A 19,145-nucleotide genomic window follows, 5' to 3' on the forward strand; every position below is an offset into this window, starting at 1 on the left:
TTAAAATTCGATCATTTAGTTTTATTAGCCAGAAGGTCTTTAAAATGAAAATGTGCAAGTACGAGTTTGTCATTTTATGATTTGTGCAACTTAAAAAACGACTTCATTCCAGGGTATTTTTTATCACGGTGTTATTGCCTGGAAACTAATGCACGCCCGCCCACATGCGCTCCGTAGCCCCAACACACGTGTGCACGCACAAACGGGCGCACACGCTTTCGCCCGGCCTCTTTCTTCAGGGGCACCGTGACGGTGCGAATATAAACAAATGTCATGAAGTGAAAAAGATCAAATGAAAGAGGCAACAGGCCCTCCGGTCCTCATAACATTACTGCAAGTTGCATCACGAGCACAACGCTGCGCCTTTCTGATAAAGGAGAGCGTGGTCGAGAGGGGGTGAGGAATGATCCAATACCGGTCGTGTTGGCGTGAACAGACGAAACATGCACCAGATAGGCCACGTCATCTTCAACTTGCCGCCTCCTCCTCCTCTTCTCACCCGGCCCTCGCATTCCCTGCACGATTAAATGAATCGCGGCTCATCACCGTTTATTGTGCGACATGTCCGCTGGGACAGCTGCTTTTGATCGCGCAGAAACAGCGCTCTTCAATATCTCGGTTTAATTGTCTTTCGGTGTGGCCCTTTGGGAATTATACTTGCGTTGAAAGGGAGAATGACAATTGTTTAAAGCGGGACTGGTTGACAGTATACTAAAGCCTCGTTATACATCTGAGACGCGGTGCTTATGGAACACATAATGAGCCTCCTGTGCTGCATCACCCAGAACACGCCTCTGTTGGTCATTAATGGGCCAGCCTTGCTTTGGTTTGATAACGCATGTGGGTTAGAAAATGCCACGAAGCCCGGGTCTTCTCTTCCTTCTCCACTCCGCCTCTCACCACAGCGCGAGGCTCTGGTACCGCTCAATGGGAGGACGGGGCAATTGCTGGTGGCTGCAGAAGCACCGAGGGACGTGCCGGAACACCTCGATGTTTGTATATATATATATATATTTCAATGTGTGCGGTATTTAAACGTATTTATGGACCCAGTTTAAAGCAAACGTTGTAACAGGGGGCAAGATATATAGTGCAGCTATTCCTGTTCTTTGTAAATATGTGCAATAAGTTAGAGTCCCATTACAGCTCCGAGAGTAGACTCAAACGGCAAGAGAGTGGGCAATAAAAAAAGGCTCCCCGGACGCAAATAAAACCAGAAGCCACCTACGAATATAGCCGCGATGAGATTTACTCCTCATGAAAGTCGGGAGAGATGTGTCAGTATCATTGGCACTGAGCTGCATGTGATAAACCTACATCTCGCAGAAACCATCTGGGTGCACGGGTGATGACACACGTTTGATAAAAAAGTGGGTGACACGTGGGAGAGAAAGTTGGTGGGAGACATGAGGGATGACGTTTCTGCTAAATAATGATCACACTCAAACCGCACTCATATAGCAACAGAGACGACACGGCCTTTACTGCGCCTTGGTGATGCTGAAAACGTGCCCAGTTTCCACTCACTCTTGGATAATGTGCTGTCCAACCAAAAGATACGAGTGGGCGAACACCGCGCCATGACTCACTGTCAAATTCATATTGTGGCCATGGCAGTATTCTTACCTTTTGCTCAAAATAGTTCCCATTCTATGGTGTGAAGCCAAGACAGTGATAAAACGGTTGGCTCTCTTTGCCAAACAACATTTTCGGGATGGCAAACGTTCTTCCCCGAAAAGCAAGCGGCTCTAAATAAAGCCACAGGCTTGTTCTTTTTTTTTGGTGTCACTCATGTCCACGGAAAAGAAGGGGGGGGGGGTAACAGATCAGTAAGCGAGACTCTCCTTACACCAACCCATTATGTTGAAGACGTGAAGGTAAATTAATAATAATGATAATCTGTTGAATGCCATGGCTCCGGTTGCAAGATTTCCATTTGCAATTAGAAGCGAGGACAGGAACCCCAGAGTCAGTTAATTAGCCACCCCCCACCCCCACTCATCAACACGCAAGCGCGCGCACACTGTGTAGCCATATCCACACTAAAGGGAGACACTTGTACACACCATTGTATTAATTGACGTATAGGGCACTTGGGCAAGTGGGGGTTCTGATGAGGTCTGAGGTGGGAAACTCAGAAGGACAGTCAGAAAAAGAACACCCATACTTCACCCCCCCCCCCCCCCCACACACACACACATACTGTATAATAATGATCAGCCTCCTGCTTGACCACCTAACAAAGCATTAGGTTTATTCTGTATACCTGTAAAATTCATGATTGAATAGTGTGTGACCCAATATGTTAAATGTACTCATCCCCAGAGATCATTAAATCCACCCTCATTCCCTCTGAAAACACCTAAACGCAGCAACAGAGTCAAGGAAAGAGGGGGGTCTCACTGGCAATTCCAAAGGAACCGCTTTCACCAAAACAGCCACCCAACCAGTCACTCTCCTCTATTAATAACTTTAGGCGCTATGGCACAGCAACATCGCGGCAAGGCTAATTCTAAATGCACCTTTAGGTTGAGCGCGTGTGCTGATGCTGATGCTGATTTGCATTCAGTCGGGCATCGTGGAGGGTGGAGTGGGATAAGCCTGCTGCATTTTGCGTGTCTTCAGCGTTACAAATGGGGACTTACCCTTTACTGAGGCGGCCAGTAGCCCCATGTATAAGAACAGCACGCGGCTCCAATGGTGCACCTGCACTCCCGCCTTCATTAGAGAAAAAATCCGTATTCCGTCCGCCTTTCCTAAATGCGCAAGTCCCGTTGCTCCGTCCCGATTTGAAGCGGCGGTCATGGCAGTGCTTTTTCTTCTTCTCTGGTCCGGCAGGCACGATACTTCTCAGATGGTCAAAAAAGGGAGATTCACTCGGTGTCGGCGCTGAGAAAAATCCCAATGCATGGAGGAGGCTTGGATCTCGCAGCTGGACTGAACCATGTCATGCGGGGACCGAGGGGTTCAGAGTCAGTCTGAGGGGATATAATTCACACCTAAAGAGAGAGAAAGGAAGAAAGGCCAACCCAGGGGGAGACGTGATTCAAGTGGTCACTGATCTATCCGGCAGGCATAAAAAATTAAAAAAATCACTAAGATCCGCTCGTCTGCTCCACATATGAAATAGATATTACCAGACACACGGAAACAAAACAGGAGATCCCTCCTTCAGGTCGTCCCGCCGCACTTATTTGTCCTTCTCTTTGTTTTATCTCCCTTCAACAGCATTTGGGGTGCCGGTAATCCACAATTAAACTCGTCATTAGACCGGGATTCAAATGAGCCAACGCTGAAAGATGGAGAGCCACACAAGTTATCCGGATCCAAGACGCACACAAACAATCTCCTCGTTCTAGAAGTTCTCAACCAACGTAGTCAGATCTGACTGGATGGAGAGAAAGAATCAGAATGTATTCTCAGTATCGCAGCGTCGTTTCGGGTCTGTGCGACGCCAGGAATCAGACTGCAGACCTGCTCCCTCTCCGCGCGTGTCTCTCTCTCTCTCGCGCTCTCTCTCGCGCTCTCTCTCGCGCTCTCTCGCTCTCTCCAATTCTTTCACAAGTTAAGTATCCAATTGCCGACTTTTTAAACCAAATGTATCTTTTTATACGGAAAATATTCCTCCACGATAATTAAAAACGATAGAATAATATAATAATAATAATAAAATAGTACGCATTAAATCCAGCGTGTACTAATTTATTAAGGTGAAATATAAGGGTCCACAACAAGGACACTGTTACATTACATTACATTACATGTCATTTAGCAGACGCTAAATGACATGTGTCATTGACACTGTCTCTTTCCATTACTGTAAGACCAATCATGGGACTGCAGTTTAACATATATGTCCACTTCCTGCTCACTAGACGTGAAATTGATGCTTAACAGGCTGGAACTGTGGACCGTAACTTTGAATGTCATTTCTACTTTTGCATATGACCGGTATAAATAGTTTTCCGAAATGCACTGCGTGTGGGAAACAGTCGGGATAATGACATGGGCTTTGGCCTTCCACCCTAAGATGGGATCATAAATAGTCTTCCAGCAAAATGACATTTTTGTTTTTTACTTTGCTAACCCATGTCTGCTCCTGCACCTCATGGTCAGGTTGTTCATATAATCACGTGAGGGATTGGTAACACATAGGAAAGATGTGCCATTGTTAACGTTGTAACGGTGTAATTCTTCATTCCATTGGTATACTTGTGCGCATGCTCTGTCTGTGTTATCGTCAACTTGAAGGAACACATGCAATGGTAATTCCTCAGCTTGTTACATTTTCACAATGAAAACAAATTAAATTGAATCAAGGAAGTCATGAGCCGAAAACAGATAAAGGTCGCCTTCAAAATAAAACAATTAGGTAATCAATTTAAGGAGACCTAAATTAAATAATCAACTAGCATGACGCATGAACATACCAAGTAACTGTTATAAAGTCCTTTATAAGACACTTTACAACTGATCATGAATACATTTGCCAATGGGCTCAATCACTGGAATTATGTGAGTTATTAATTATATTATAAATGTATTTATTTAATTCAATGTATCATAAACTATTTGGATGAATATTACAGGCTATGGTTTTGAGAATTGTGATGTCTGAAAGTCTGAGAGTTGCTTAATTAACTTTGACTTTATTGCTGCCTCTGTTAGCCAATAAGCTATCACATTTAAAATCCTTTACTAGTTGCACATTTTTATTCGTAAAATAAATTCATTAGTAGAAATACCTTTCCAGGATTATCCTCTGCCCTCTATGACACACAATTAATCCAGCGCTACAAATAGAGTACATTACATTCGCCCCATGAGATATTTTTACTTTTTCTTAAAGGATCTGAATACTTCTTCCACCACAAGTACATGATATAAATAGGTGAGTTTGTTCAGAAGCAATTTGTTGTTCAATACAAGTGATTTAATGAAACACATAACCTGTCTATTAACTATAAAGTGTATTGACATGCATTTGTAGACACATCATGGTCATATAGAACCAGTAGATTACCGTATAGGTTTTTCTCCCAAAGTTATTGCACAGATCCATTTTGCTTTTCATGTATAACTGTGTAGCCTAAACTTAATCAATTACAGGTTATTTAATAAGGAAGCAGCAATAATAATGATTAGTACTATTTAATAGATGACAAGTCTGACATTTAGAGTGAAAGTATGCTATATATTTCATTATTATTGATAATATGTATTGTAAGACAAAATCCTGCAGTGAGCAGAAACATGCACACCCTGTTGGAAACTGTCGTATTGAAGTTGGCAGTGTCTAGTTGGGTATGCATGAAAATGATTCATATGCGGTGAAAAGTAATGATGATGAAGCACTCTGTACACAGCCAAGAGGATTATCCTGCAAAAACGATTTTTACTTATTCATTCATTTTGTTTTATGTAGAATAGGTTAAACTGAATACACTTGAAGGATTTTTACATAAAATAGTGCGTCATTGTCATAAGAGCAAGCAATAAAGTAAAAGTTCAAGATAAGTCAACTCCCTTCAGTCAGACTCTTCACAAGGCTCAACGCAATAGCCTGTAGCACACACCCAAATTAGTTTGAGATGGCCCTATTTCAATAAAACAATACATAATAAAATAAGTCATTATAGACAATTCAGTGTTTGGGCAGTTTATTCACATTAAATTGTGGCAACGTGGCAACAAATATGAGTCATATATTATCTTAATTTGTTTACAATGTTTGTTTGTTTCTTTAATTTTGTTTTCCATAAACTGATCACTTGATACACCACGTTGAAAACGCGCAACCTTTACTTTGAAGGCCATCTGTCTCAGTTTCCGGACCTTGACTTCCTCGCCTCAATTTTTAAAGTGTTTAAGTTGTTTACTGCAGTTTTAGTTCGCACAATTGTGTTTAAGTGTTTAAGCCGCCTCCGCTATCAGAGAACGAAGTCACACGTGCCAGAAAACATTTGTAGACCAATGATATTTGGCAATACCCAACAACTGACATCCGGAATGTCTTTGAATATAATAATACAATTCCAACTGGCTGCTATGACAACCTCATGTTTCTTGTGAAAAAGCTGGTTTAAATGTTGTTGTTGTTATTATTAACAACTGGACGCCGTTCAACAGTGACAAAATGATGCCAGGAATAAATCCCCGCGTGACAGCAACTCCGAAACACTTCGCGTGCGCACTGGCACCGTTTCCGCGCTCCACCTGGATTCACCCACTTGTTCCGCATGACAACTTCGACCGTGTCTGCAAAAACATCTGGAGAAGAGCAAACCTAGCAGAGCAGAGGGATAGGGCCCATAGGGCACCGGACAACACACCAAGTCACCGGTAAGACTCGGCACACGCACGCGCTCACCGGGACCCGCAGCGGTCTGTGTTCGACCTTAATCCTCCCTCATACGCTCCCGGCGTGTTATCGTGGTCCGGACACTTTTCAGCTAATATTCATAAGACTCCTCTTAAAATATAATAAATATTGATACAAATGATCGTGTAACGTGTTCAGCTGATTTAATGGTGTTAACCTCAACTTAACTTCTTACCTTTGGAGTTAAATACGGTTTTAATTAGCGTTGCCTTGACTTGAGTCGGTAAAAGGGACACTAAGGCCGGTGAATTAGCCTTCGATCCTCGGTGTAAACACGGAGCGCTGCTGCTTTTTAGCAGATAATAACTTGTTCCAGGGTCACAATTACCATCAACGCTGTCAACACATCCGAGAGCGCAGTTCAGTCATTCACAGTAAGATCTCATGCTTCAACAACTCCAAACTCTGCAATAAAAGCTCCCTCATTTCCATTCGAGTGTTTATTATCACCTGCTGGATGTTTTGATGAACTCTTCTCGTGTCCATCGCTTCCCAAACACCAGTGGATGTCATTTAACAATGATCCACACGTCTTGCAGGCTAATGCAGCTGCAATATGTTGTTCTTAATGTTTGCCATCAACCTTATTTTCATTTCTATGAATGTGAGACGACTAAATACATCTGATTATGGAGTTAAACCAGTCATATGATTGGATAGTCTTATTAATCGTCATGGTGCTACTTTTTATTAATAATCCTTTATTAAGAGTTTGTTAGTAGTATTCCATGTATTTAATTATTATTTACTGTTGCTTTGTAGATCTAAAAAATAATATATACAGTATATATGAACATTAGAGGTCATCCTCAAGTCGTGACCCACAGGCTGTTTTGCTGTCAGCCATGCCTACAGTATATGGGGTCAGATCAGTCTCAATAATTGCAAATGCACACAGAGAGACTCACAAATGCAAACACGAAGATTCACAATGCGCAAATTGAATATATTTGTGAATTGTTCTCTGCGCATTGTGAATCTTTGAGTTTGCATTTGCAATTATATTGAGACTGATTTGACCCCTTATGCCTACTTGCCATGATTGTGTAAATTGAATAGGCCTATGGAAAATGGTCGGAGTTCTAACCCTGATCTCCATATTGGAGCGTAGTGCTGCTGCGCTATCACGGACCCACTGCATAATGTTAATGTACACCATCTGCTCACCGGTCGGCCGGGGCTCCCGTGACATCTCCGTTATCATAAGCGTCCACGGTCCCGCCGGACCGTCTGTTCCGCATCGCAGCTCGGCGGTGGACAGGATGGTGACTCAAGAGTAGCCTCATTAAAGTGTCATGGTTTGAAGCGAGTGCGAGCGTGCAAACTCACACGCACACACACAGAATCATAGTATTAGTTCTTAAAGATTGATGAGGGGAAAGCAGGACACTACCAGTGCCTCAAATGTAAGCTCTGTTGAGCATGTACATGGGACACATTATCTTCACTTTATACTACAAGATGACGATCAGATTCTAAAATAACCTGGGTATAAATACCCTGGAGATGTGAAATGACTTCTCCTTGATGAAAAGACTGCATGAGCAAGTTAAGCTCGTGGTGGTGGTGATAGTCTGCTACGTATTAAAGATGTGTCTCTGTTTAGGGCCGAGGAGCAGCAGAACGAGGCACGCGATTTGGCTCTGCGCTCACGACGTGAGGACGACGAGCGCCAACACCACGAAGCCGTCCCCCTTCCTTGCCCTCGTCTCTCAGGCCACATACGTCCCCATGTTGCAAAGCCTGCACAGGAACTGAACCCTGTGAGGAAGGAAGAGATGAAACAAAATGAGGAGGGAAAAGAAAATGTGGTGAGCATGATGACTTTGTGGGCAAAAGCTCAGACTCTAGAACAAATATGATGATTATTTCCGATTAAAAAAAGACATGTTATCAATCAATATTCTTGTTATCAACAATTCACTCACATCTGAAGGAAGATGCCGGAGACGGACAAAGCAGTGTGGCAAATTACATCGAGAGGATTTGGCTCCCCCGGTCCAGCAGCACAGTGGACAAACAGAGCTCTGCTCCGGAAAATCAACCTTCGGGGATGAATTCCATCTGCTCTGCCGCCGAGGACCACACCCTGCCCCCGGGGGATGAGGAAGATCCTCAGCTTGCTCTGTTGAAAAATGAAGATGTGAAGAATGCAAGTCGCAGTTGTGACAGCCATTCTAGCGATGACGACAACGATTATGACACTGGACCTGGGGCGAGAAGTTGTGGCACTGATGACAGGGATGGTGACTCAGAGAGGGGAAACAGTGACTGTGATGAAGAGGAGAAAAAGATTCCATACTCCTTTCATGAGTTATGGTATGACAGAGAGCAGGATTCCCCATCTTCTTGCACAGAGAAGGACTTTCCACCACTATCTACCATAAAGTCTGTCATTGTACCATGTCCCACTGAGCTTCCAGCCTCGGGGAAGATACATAGCCAGTGGGAGATTCCGCTTTTATTCTGCCCACATCACAGTCCCACTGCCACTTTTGCAAACGGCGGGGCCACCCATGCGCCGGCTCCTGTCCAAGGCAAAGCAGAAGCACCTCGGGCAAACTCTCGAAACTACGCAGCAGCAGCAGCCTCAACGCAGCAGGAAGCTTATGACCTCCTGGCTGATTTCCCGGCTCTGCAGGCCTCAAAGGAACCTCTGGCGTTGGGTGTATTCCATGATGGGAATCCCACGAGCAACGATGCAGAGGGTAAAGTCGGACATACTCGCTCACAAAACCAATGCCAAGAGAGCAGGGCTTACCATCGGAGGAGGACGGGAAATGTGTCCCACAAGGTCCACATCCGTGCAGGAGATCACAAATATGTACTGAACATTCAAACATTTGACCACGGTATATCTTCTTCCATCAGCTGTGAGGAACCGAAGGCCAACAACCAGCCGCCTCCGAGAGGTAATACATCCGTCACGTGTCTCCTCCATAGCCGTGCTCTTCATATGCCTCTACTTCTATCATTTATTATCAATAATCTGGTTATCGTTAATATCGTTTTATGCCATTCTTAACACCCTCTGGAGGAACAAATGCACAAACATCCCTGTCTGAGACTCCATTATTGATATTAATGGCACTGCCATACTCTGCTAATTAAAGGCAGGGGAGAGGCAGCAGCACCTGTCCCAGGCAGAAATGTTGCCTCTCAGAAGTTGCTGAGTGCAAATATTTGCTAAAGTCCAGCTCACAAAGTGTGACCCTTTTCCTTCGCCCTCTTATAAAACGAATATAATTAACCTCTTTTGTTTCTGCCACGGAGCAGGCAGCTTTGCTTACCTACTTTGTTTACTTTTCCGAACTCGAGACCTACTTTGTGAAACGAAGTTGTGTCGATGGGAGAAAAAGAAACGGTCAAATCGGAACAACCGCATGAATCCGGGGGCAGCACACGGTGTCACGTGTAATCCCTGGCAAATCTGCCCGCCCACCCGCACCACCCACACACACACAGTCACGCACATACGTACACTCTGTGTGTAGATGTTGACGCACTTTTGTGACTGCATCAGAGTTGCAGGGAAGTACTTCCTCATTCGGATGAGTCGGTGGGAAAATGTTTTCATAATGAGGGGATTATTGTGCAGTGGCAAAGTGAATTACCCGGTGAGCCCTCCGTACTGGATGTTGGTGCAGGAAAGAACATTGGACACAGATATGAATTAAGTCAACAGTAACTCAAGTACACTGTTAATTTTTCATGAGGAGTGTTACGTGTACAGTATATAGATACAGTACACCCTGCTTACTTTGCAGTAGGCTCTTTCCTTTTACTATTGTAACCATTCATGATGAAAACAACCTGAAAATCGGGCACATTTCATTTTTAGATAATACAACACATATAAAATGATATGATTCAGTTATATTCAAACTCCGTTTGAATTCCCCTCTGCTTCTTATTAACAGGTGCACGGCTGCACCTGAAGCCAGCTCTGCTCAATAAATGTGCATATTTGACACATACTGCTGGCTCGCCTCCACCAGTTTGCAGTGTTATAACACAGCCCTGTTGATTTAATGGGACTCTGTTGCTCCCAGAAGGGGGTGCTGCTGAAAATTCCCCTGCAGAGTAAAATCACACTGTTCTATTAAGCCTACCATCTGCATCAGACTTAACATGACACAGGCCAGACAAGACGATGTGCAAGTGAAATGGGTGTAGTGGTAATCCTTTTCCCCCTTTTGCCGTTGCAGCTACAGATGGCGTGGACGCTAATGGCAGGTCCTGGACTCGCGCTGCCAAGGCGGGCATGAAAAGAGATTGGCAGACCTTATAGCCTTCAGCAGATAGATACCATCAACCGAGTCAAAGGTAAGTTTATACCCTGGCATCTTTTGGCAATGTGTGTGTGTGTGTGTGCGTGTACGTATGCAGTGTCATTCATGGTGGGCTCATGAAGAATTTATCATGCTCATCACTGGTTGAGCACGTTTGTTTTGCAACCGCAACTGAGGCGATGGCTACGACATGCCATCTTTGCCTTCATGCGCTGCGCTTCGAAGGTTCTGTGTGTGTGTGTGTCTTCAAACATCAATATATCATTGTCAAATTAATTGTGAGATAACATTTTGCAACGCAAATGAGGCTGCAGTTGGAATGATTGGTGGTCTCCATCTCACACTAGTGGTATTGTTACTGTTGGTGACATCAATTAATAAGGGCCTTTTATCAAGCTCAACACTGAACACTGACAGATCTCTGGCACAGTTTGGTCCGATATCAGTATGAATGATACAGATAGTGACATTTTAACAAGACAGACATGTAATCTAGTCAGTTATAAAGCATGGCTCGAACAGAAATGTGAAGTTTTACTGTATATTGTCAAATCCTATTTCCCATAAGTCCTCCTGATTTGTACGATGTTGCAATTCCAACATGAGTAAGCATGTTCTTGTTTTAGATTGGAACATCTTGAAACTTTACTTTCAACTTCTTACTGATCAAATTTGATTTGACAGCACAGACATTACACACTACTATTGACTTGCATGTGTACAGTCAGTCTGTGATGTTTCCTTATCAAATTACCAAATCTTACTTGACCATCATCTAAATTAAATGATCCAATCTGTTTCCTCCGAGGAGAAGTCACTTCAGAGCACTGTATGTTCATACGAATCGTCCAAACTGGGAGGGGACCACACAGTGCAGCTGCGTGGGCGTTTTCAGTGTAAATACAGATTTGTGTGTTTGAATGTGTGGAAACTCAAGTCGGTGTCTTTTGTCCGTTCACAGCTCAGTATTCTGCTGCTCAGAACTTCTCCAACAAAGGGATTCCTTGCAATCGGGTACCCACCCCTCTGTTGCATGGGCCCCAACCGTGCAACCAAAACCCGTTTGTTCAACCCGATTACCCTCCAACATATCAGGTGAATATTTTATTTAAATTTAATTATTAAGTTAAATTGATCAACAAACACACACTTTAATCTGTAGATCGGTGTGCAGCACCACCTTTTTACTTGTAAAGCCTACAACTGACTTATATTGGCTAAATCCATCTGGATTCCCAAAGCTGACTGATTATGATTCCGTAACAGAAAACAGGAATTGTGGGAAGACTTGCTTTGAAGAGGGTATAACTTTGAGGCAACTCCCACAATCACAGCACTGCTCATCCTGTATTATTGCTCTGATACACACCATTCACAGCTGATCTGAGGCTCACCCCAATATCTTTTAAACCGAGCTCTCAATCGAAAAAAACTGTGTTGTTACCCAGCTCTCCCTTGCCATTTTTACTGGAACCAACACCACAGTAAAAGACTTATCACACCTCTGTATTATATATATATATATAGATATATATTCAATGCTTTTGCAGTTCCAGCTGGCACAAGCGGCATGTTCACCAAGAACATTTTCTTTTCCACTTCCTGATTGCTTCCATGGAGGTAGAACTGTGTTGTGCATTATACATAGTTGTGAATGTAACATATCTGGGCCAGCCTTGAAAACGACCACACTGTAATGCATTATGTTGGTTGTCCTTAAGTTTAGTGTGCTGGCATATCTTGTGGTCTCTAGGATACAAGAGCAATAAATCCATCCAGGCAAAGCGGTACTCACAAATGTTTCCAGTAACATATCAAGGAGATTAGAGAACCTCCTTAGCCAATCACATTGAAAGTCAGAACAGTGATGTAACGGTACTTGCAGTCTATGGAGGACTTAAAATGACTTAAGTATAAATAAATAATGCATGAATAAATATAGGAATAAATAAATAAATGTTTAAATAAATAAATAAATACAAGAATAAATGTATAAATAAATATAGAAATTAATAAATATAAGTTATAACTCAACAGGACATCATTAAATAAATGTATTTCTACATTTCTGTATTTCTTCATTTATTTATTTCTCTATTTATGTGTCCTCACGTATTTCTTCATTTATTCATGTGTGACATTTACGTGTCTGTATATTCAAATGAGCTGGGGTGGTCCGAACCTCTGTCTAAAGCATGATTGGTCACAGGAGTGTAATGCACCTGGTGTGTTATGCTCTACTACTTCTGCCTGGCACATGATGCTGAAGTTGGCTCGCTCAGCTAACCGTTAGCAGAAGTTAGCCTAGACAGCTTTTTGACTTCAGCCGTTTATCAATTCCAAGTGCACTGAGTACAGACTCGTGTTCTTTTGGAGTCTGGTCTTGGGAGTCCAGACTCGAGGACGCAGGACGGTCTTTCTGGTCTTGTGACGTCACCACATCAACTGTTCTTTCCTGTTATTCACTGTAACATACTTTACAGTGGAGTAGAATGTGTTGCGGTGTTCAATGTTGTTTGGCGTAGGCTCCGCCCACAGTAGCCTGGTAATTGTTCCCGAATAAACAGTAATAACTATAACGTCTCATAGCTTTCCTGACCCAGGGTCGCTACAATATGAAGTTATGACTCTTAACCCTCAATCAAATTGACTTAACGTTATCTTTTAATAATTAATAAACTCGTTGTGCTCTTTAGATCCTCCAAAACCTAATTATTATATCTCATGTTTAGCCGTTGCGGAGACGTCAGAGCCAGCGGAGCATTTCAAAAAGTCCTGCCGAGATTAGGCTGCTCTCGGCGGCCACACAGCGCGCTGAGCGCCCGGCGCCCGGAGCTCAGAGGTCCCGCGATCAGGACCTCAAATCTCCGTCGCATATCCTTATGTGGCTGAATCTCGATAAACCGACCACAGATTTCATGCTCAAACTACTAACTTCTGGGCTGAAAACATCCTTAAATTACATTCCGTGACTCAACAGTCGTATTTAGAATGTACAGACAAGAACGCATAATATACGCTGTTCGTCTACAGGTCAAAGTGCTAGGGATCGATTGCTTCCGTCTTGCTCCCCGACTTGACCAATCCTGTTCAACAATGAGGTTCGGACCGCCCAGCTCATTTGAATATACGGACACATAAATGTCACACATAAATAAATGAAGAAATACGTGTGGACACATCAATAGAGATATACATAAATGAAGAAATACAGAAATGTAGAAATACATGTATTTAATGATGTCCTGTTGAGTTATAACTTCTATTTATTCATTTCTGTATTTATTTCTGTATTTATACATTTATTATTGTATTTATTTATACATTTATTTAAGCATTTATTTATTTCTGTATTTATTTATGCATTTATTTAAGCATTTATTTATTTATTCTTGTATTTATTCATGCATTTATTTATTTATTTCAGATGCCAGGAAATAATCTCAACATGCAGTCTATATAGAAGCTATAGGAGTACACACGTATTTACAATTATAGAGTATGACAAATAAACCGCGGGATCCATCGACTGTACAACAACTATGCACAGCTATAGGAGCTGTATGAGCAATCAAAATTGTTAAAAGGCCTATTGTATTGCAATGAAAGTTATGCATTTGCGTCATTCTACAATGGTGAATCGAACACAGCACAAGGTGTATCCGAATTGTAGCCGGGAGAAATGAAATGGGTATTGTTCATAACTGAATCACTGCCACTTGTAATCATAAAATACCTCAATCTGGGAACAGCTAACATGTGTTTTTTTTCAAGGGTAAAACAATGTGTTTGTATGGCTTGAACAAACAAAATATAAGATATGAATTAGTGACCTACTTGTTTGGACCACTAACACTGGAACTCTGCTCCGTTTCTGGTTTCCAACACACCAAACATGTTTGTTAGAGCTTAGAAGAGTGTTTAGAGGTTTGCCCCTCACAGACTCAAAAACCACCTTTTTTTAAACTTTATTTTGTTTTTTGTTGTGATTCACTGGAGGGTTTTGCAGGTAAGCAGAATATTTTCTGTAAACACTGAATATCTTTACGTCTTCTCTTCTCTTTCTCAATCTCTTTTTCTTGCCCTTTTTGTCGATCACTTATTTAAATTTGCTTTGCACACCGTGTGGTGGTGACAGCGACAGCAAGGCTTTCTGCTCTCTGAGGTTTGCCCCCTTGACCCCAGCACGTCCCATCCAGCAGGATAATTACTGAAGCTGCAATGCACATTCCCCTGGGTTGAAGTGGCAATATGGGGTCTCTTGGTGTCAGCGGAGAGATGAGATGCAAGAAGGGAAGCCTGGGTGGGTGGGTGAGTGAGAGCGGATTGTAAAATGTGGGATGGTGATGAGAGATACATTATAAAAGTTGTATTCTTGGCAGCAAAACAGCTGATGCAGGTAATGTTTATGGAGAGTGGAAAAAAGTTATGAGAACTCGTTCAGTCACTGACACATTTTAAAATCTGTCTTTGTTTCTCACACCCACACACACGCTCTGGTTGACAGGCACCTACCGTCTTGCTCTGGCGCTGACCATAAACTAAATAATCTGCTATTAAACTTTTACAGGACAGAAAGAAAGGGCATAGGGAATAAAGCAGATACGGTGAAGCTAAAGACGTTTTTTTTATCAACTGCACGAAATCCAATCACCCATTCATACCCATTCATGGGTGATTGTATCTATTTAGGTTCGAAGGTCTCTCATTTCCCACATATGCCCTCAATCTGAATTCTGAGGTTTCATTCCTAAACCCTTTCACTCGTCCTCCCTCACCGTTGTTTATCATTGATTTAAACCGTTGCTGCCTCAGTAATCAAATCCAGGATATTAGATACTGCCTTTTAAGAGAGAGCAATTAAGTGAAGCTCCTTTTATTGTGTCGGAGTTGGCATACCTACACTGGCAGTTCACTGCCACAGCATCTGCACACAAAAAAAAGAAACAAATTGACAATTAAAAATGTTCCACTCTTGGCAGACGGCAAACAAGTGACTGGCCAAATTGTTTGGTTTAGTAGCCTGATCGATGGTCTGTTGCAAATATAGGTTTGTCAGGAACACGTCGTGTCTGGAGGGGTGTGAGAGGAAGAGGGTTCGGTTTGAATGAGGCTTGCGCATTTGAGCCTGTATGCCCTTCAGATTGTGTAAGTGTGTGAGTGGCAGAGACACAGGCCAAAAGTTTTCCCTCTTGCATTCTTCTCTCCTCTTCCAGCTAATAAGCCTGCCTCAGAGCTGTTGCTAGGCTACACACGTCTGTTGCTATTCTCCGGCAGGTGGCCTTTTCCTTCTTCGTGTCTGTGTGTCTGCGCACCCAAACTCAAGTGCGCATTGACAGTGTCAGCCATGTAAAGGTACGAAGAGACGGAAAGTGAATGAAACCGTGACCATTTGGGATTTTGATCACTAAACAGATCGTCAGTCTTCGATTAGTGCGTTTCCATATTTAATATGTTCATGCGAGATGCGTTTGTGTGCGAGTTAGAGTCCAATGTTCTTTCAGCAGGATGTCCACCTCATCACTTACACGTGGTAATCGTCAAAGTAAGGAGGCTGAAAACGCTTGTCACTAGGCAACAAAACAAGGTGCAAAGTGTCTAAAGGAAAATACTTAAAAGCCCTTCATGAATATGGGACAGTTGTCCCTCGTGTGGCTGTTTGATGGGGTTGGAAAGAAAGCTAGCCCAGGAGCAGCCTGACAGAGATCCATTGACTAATTGTGAGGCGAGCACGAGAGACGCAGACTTCTTTATAGCTCAGATCAATGTTCGTTCACAATTAGGAAATCTGAGACACCCGAGACCTCTGAGCTTCATATGGAATAACTATTTAAACATATTTAAAAAACACACAAACTAGAAAACCAGTGCAAAAAAAGGACAAAATGAACACAATATACTTGCGGTGCATGCCTAAAGACTCAGAGATAACTTGCGATAAGTGTTGAGGTCCTGGCTTTCAGAGCTCACTCAAGTCTGTTCTGGATCAACTCCCCCCGCCCACGCTCTGGCATTTTTTAAATGCTCAAAGATGGAAGATGGTGCTATGAGTGAGCGCATGGCATCACAAGGCATTTTATTCTCCAGCCAAAATGCAAATGACAAAGCAACATTATTATTCTTACTCTTATTACTGCATCATGATAGATTGCCTCTTCACTGGAATTGTCATTGGGATCTCTGCTCTAATTAGCTAATTTGTTCACCTGCGGTGGAAATGTGACTTTATGATTAATATAGATTACAGCCCATCAAATAAATATATTACTGGTAAACCTTGATTTATGGTAATTATTATACAATAAAAATTGAGGATTGTTTTTATTATAATTATGTCTCAATACACTATTCAGTACTGTGTGTCGTGCTTAAAGTTTCTGAAATACTTGTCAACACAGCAAACAGTAAACACTTCCGTTTTGGCAAAAACATGGCAAACGTTGCATAAAGCTGGATATTGACTCATCACACAATTTATCAAAGCCTTGTTTATATTAAATACAGAATGTTTACATAAGTTAATACCTCTTGCTCACGTATTTACACCAGATCGTTTCAGTACAGACATGAGAATTGGTCATGTGTGTTTTGTGGCATGCATATTGCATTTAATGAGGCCACTAAGATGTACGTGTTTCTATGTCTGAAGCTGCTATGTGTAACGTTTATATGTGATTATAGTAGCTTTTGAAGGAATTTAGGAATAAATCGTGAAATACGTCGTTAGATTTAGGAATACATCTTGAAATACGAAGTTATTATTTCATAATGTATTCCTAAACCTAAGGTAACAAAACCACTGAGACGTCCTCGTTCAAGATTACATGGATAACGTACATTATTATTGTAAGGAAAAGTACAAACAATGGCGCATTATTGTTTTCACAAGAAATGCTATTTGACACCCGCCTAAACTAAGCCAATCTACGCGAAGATGAATAATAACCATAAAACATTTAAATCTGAGAAGAAAAAAAAAACCAATTGGTACTAGACTGTGTTCATAATTATTTTAAGAGTGAAGGAACAAGTCATCAGAAAGACCAATGTGAATGGTAATTTGCTGCAATTGAGACTAACATTTATCCATTTAAAATGAAGACGGATTCAACAGCTGCACGGCTCATTTCTCACCTCAAATGTGTTCAGAAACACAGACTATTTTTGCAATATAAGAGAACGTTACTAATACATAACGACCTTATGTCTAAATTATGGCAATTTAGAATATGACTGGGATTTTCACTCCCGCGAGCTCACTGTTGACCTCTATATTATTAAATATTTGGAAGGACCCATATGCTGTTAATTTTTTTTTTTTAACGAGCTAACGAAGCTTTCACATTCTGAGTGGAATACACTGGATGTTCGGACCAGGAGGGGACCCACAGTGACCCGGCAGAAAACAGGCAAACTCCACACAGACAGTCCTGTATGTGAACCCGGCCCTTCTTGTGAGACCCAACACCACCATGCAGCCCTCATGTTCAACTCAGTTCAGCCGAAATATGGTTACATATACGAGAAATGGCATCTGTAATAACAGCTCAAGATTCGAGCAGTGCCGCATACTGACAACTTCATCAGGTTTTCCAGGACCAGTCTGAGTTTTGCTACTTTTCTTAGTGGAAACTCTGATGTAATTTGTCCAAATAGTTTTCCCTGAAAATGTCGAGTATTCTATATTTCAGTTCCATGGTGTTGGTATATTACACACATATTCATCTTTTTACTTATTCATTGAGATTGTCATGGCAATGATGAACATGGTGAGACTGTTCATCTGCGAAGGAATACCTCACCCTACTCCTTATTGACATTTTTTTTCTCACTCTCACTCTCTCGAGCTACCTATCGCTCTCTCTCTCCCTCCCCCTCATTTGGGAGTCCAGTCTAATCATTCAAACTGTCATCCGGGAGTCAGATGGCTTCATTTTCCCTACCAACAGGTGAGTCCGCCAACAGTCACGTTTTTTTTCCCCTGTCTCCGAAGATTGGAGCCGGTTTGAATTTGCGTTGCTGAATTGACGTCCAATTGAAATTTATGTGGGAGACTGTAGATGCACGCCGCAGCTCAGGCGTCCATTGATTCTTACTTTATTTCATGAAACTGTCAGCTTGTATTACATATAAAAGTGCTGCCTTTGTGCAATAAATCTTCCTCAGTAGAGATTGAACAATCTTGTGTGAGAATGATGCTAAATATAAGTCACATTAGATTGGAATGCGCTTCTCACATGTGAAAAAAAAATGTGAGCATGTGCTCGTGTCCGTGCACGTACATTTGTGTTTTCTGCGTGTGTGTGTGTGTATATGGGCGTGTGTGCATTTGATTGTGAAAACCTGTCTTGCGCTATAGAATTGAATATGGTGAAAAAGGGTTTTATTTGTCCCGGTGTCACTCCTGATGGATGCCCCTCATAAGACAAGCACAATCAGGGATCATTTCTCATCTTTCCTCCCACTCCTTA

General features: G+C 42.2%; 2 protein-coding genes across 7 annotated transcripts in view; one reads left to right on the plus strand and one right to left on the minus strand.

Annotated features, from left to right (window-relative positions):
* Positions 1 to 2,805, minus strand: part of csmd2 (CUB and Sushi multiple domains 2) — a 208,905-nt gene extending 206,100 nt beyond the window's left edge. The window contains exon 1 of the mRNA XM_056417277.1: positions 2,646 to 2,805. Coding sequence (XP_056273252.1) covers positions 2,646 to 2,805 — 160 coding nt within the window. The remainder of the gene's footprint in view (positions 1 to 2,645) is intronic.
* A 2,691-nt stretch (positions 2,806 to 5,496) lies between these two features.
* The window catches only part of LOC130196771 (uncharacterized), a 103,734-nt gene continuing 90,085 nt past the window's right edge, over positions 5,497 to 19,145 (plus strand). For 4 of the 6 annotated variants that reach the window (XM_056419115.1, XM_056419125.1, XM_056419134.1 and 1 more), the window contains exons 1-5: positions 5,497 to 6,342; positions 7,989 to 8,193; positions 8,319 to 9,294; positions 10,591 to 10,708; positions 11,636 to 11,769. In XM_056419115.1, coding sequence (XP_056275090.1) covers positions 6,137 to 6,342; positions 7,989 to 8,193; positions 8,319 to 9,294; positions 10,591 to 10,673 — 1,470 coding nt within the window. In that variant the 5' untranslated portion in view covers positions 5,497 to 6,136 and the 3' untranslated portion in view covers positions 10,674 to 10,708; positions 11,636 to 11,769. Of the gene's footprint in view, positions 6,343 to 7,988; positions 8,194 to 8,318; positions 9,295 to 10,590; positions 10,709 to 11,635; positions 11,770 to 19,145 lie in introns of those variants that run through there. The other 2 variants (XM_056419154.1, XM_056419162.1) reach the window with 2 other exon arrangements.

Source organism: Pseudoliparis swirei, chromosome 1, assembly GCF_029220125.1.
Source record: "Pseudoliparis swirei isolate HS2019 ecotype Mariana Trench chromosome 1, NWPU_hadal_v1, whole genome shotgun sequence".
Classification (NCBI taxonomy): Eukaryota; Metazoa; Chordata; class Actinopteri; order Perciformes; family Liparidae; genus Pseudoliparis; species Pseudoliparis swirei.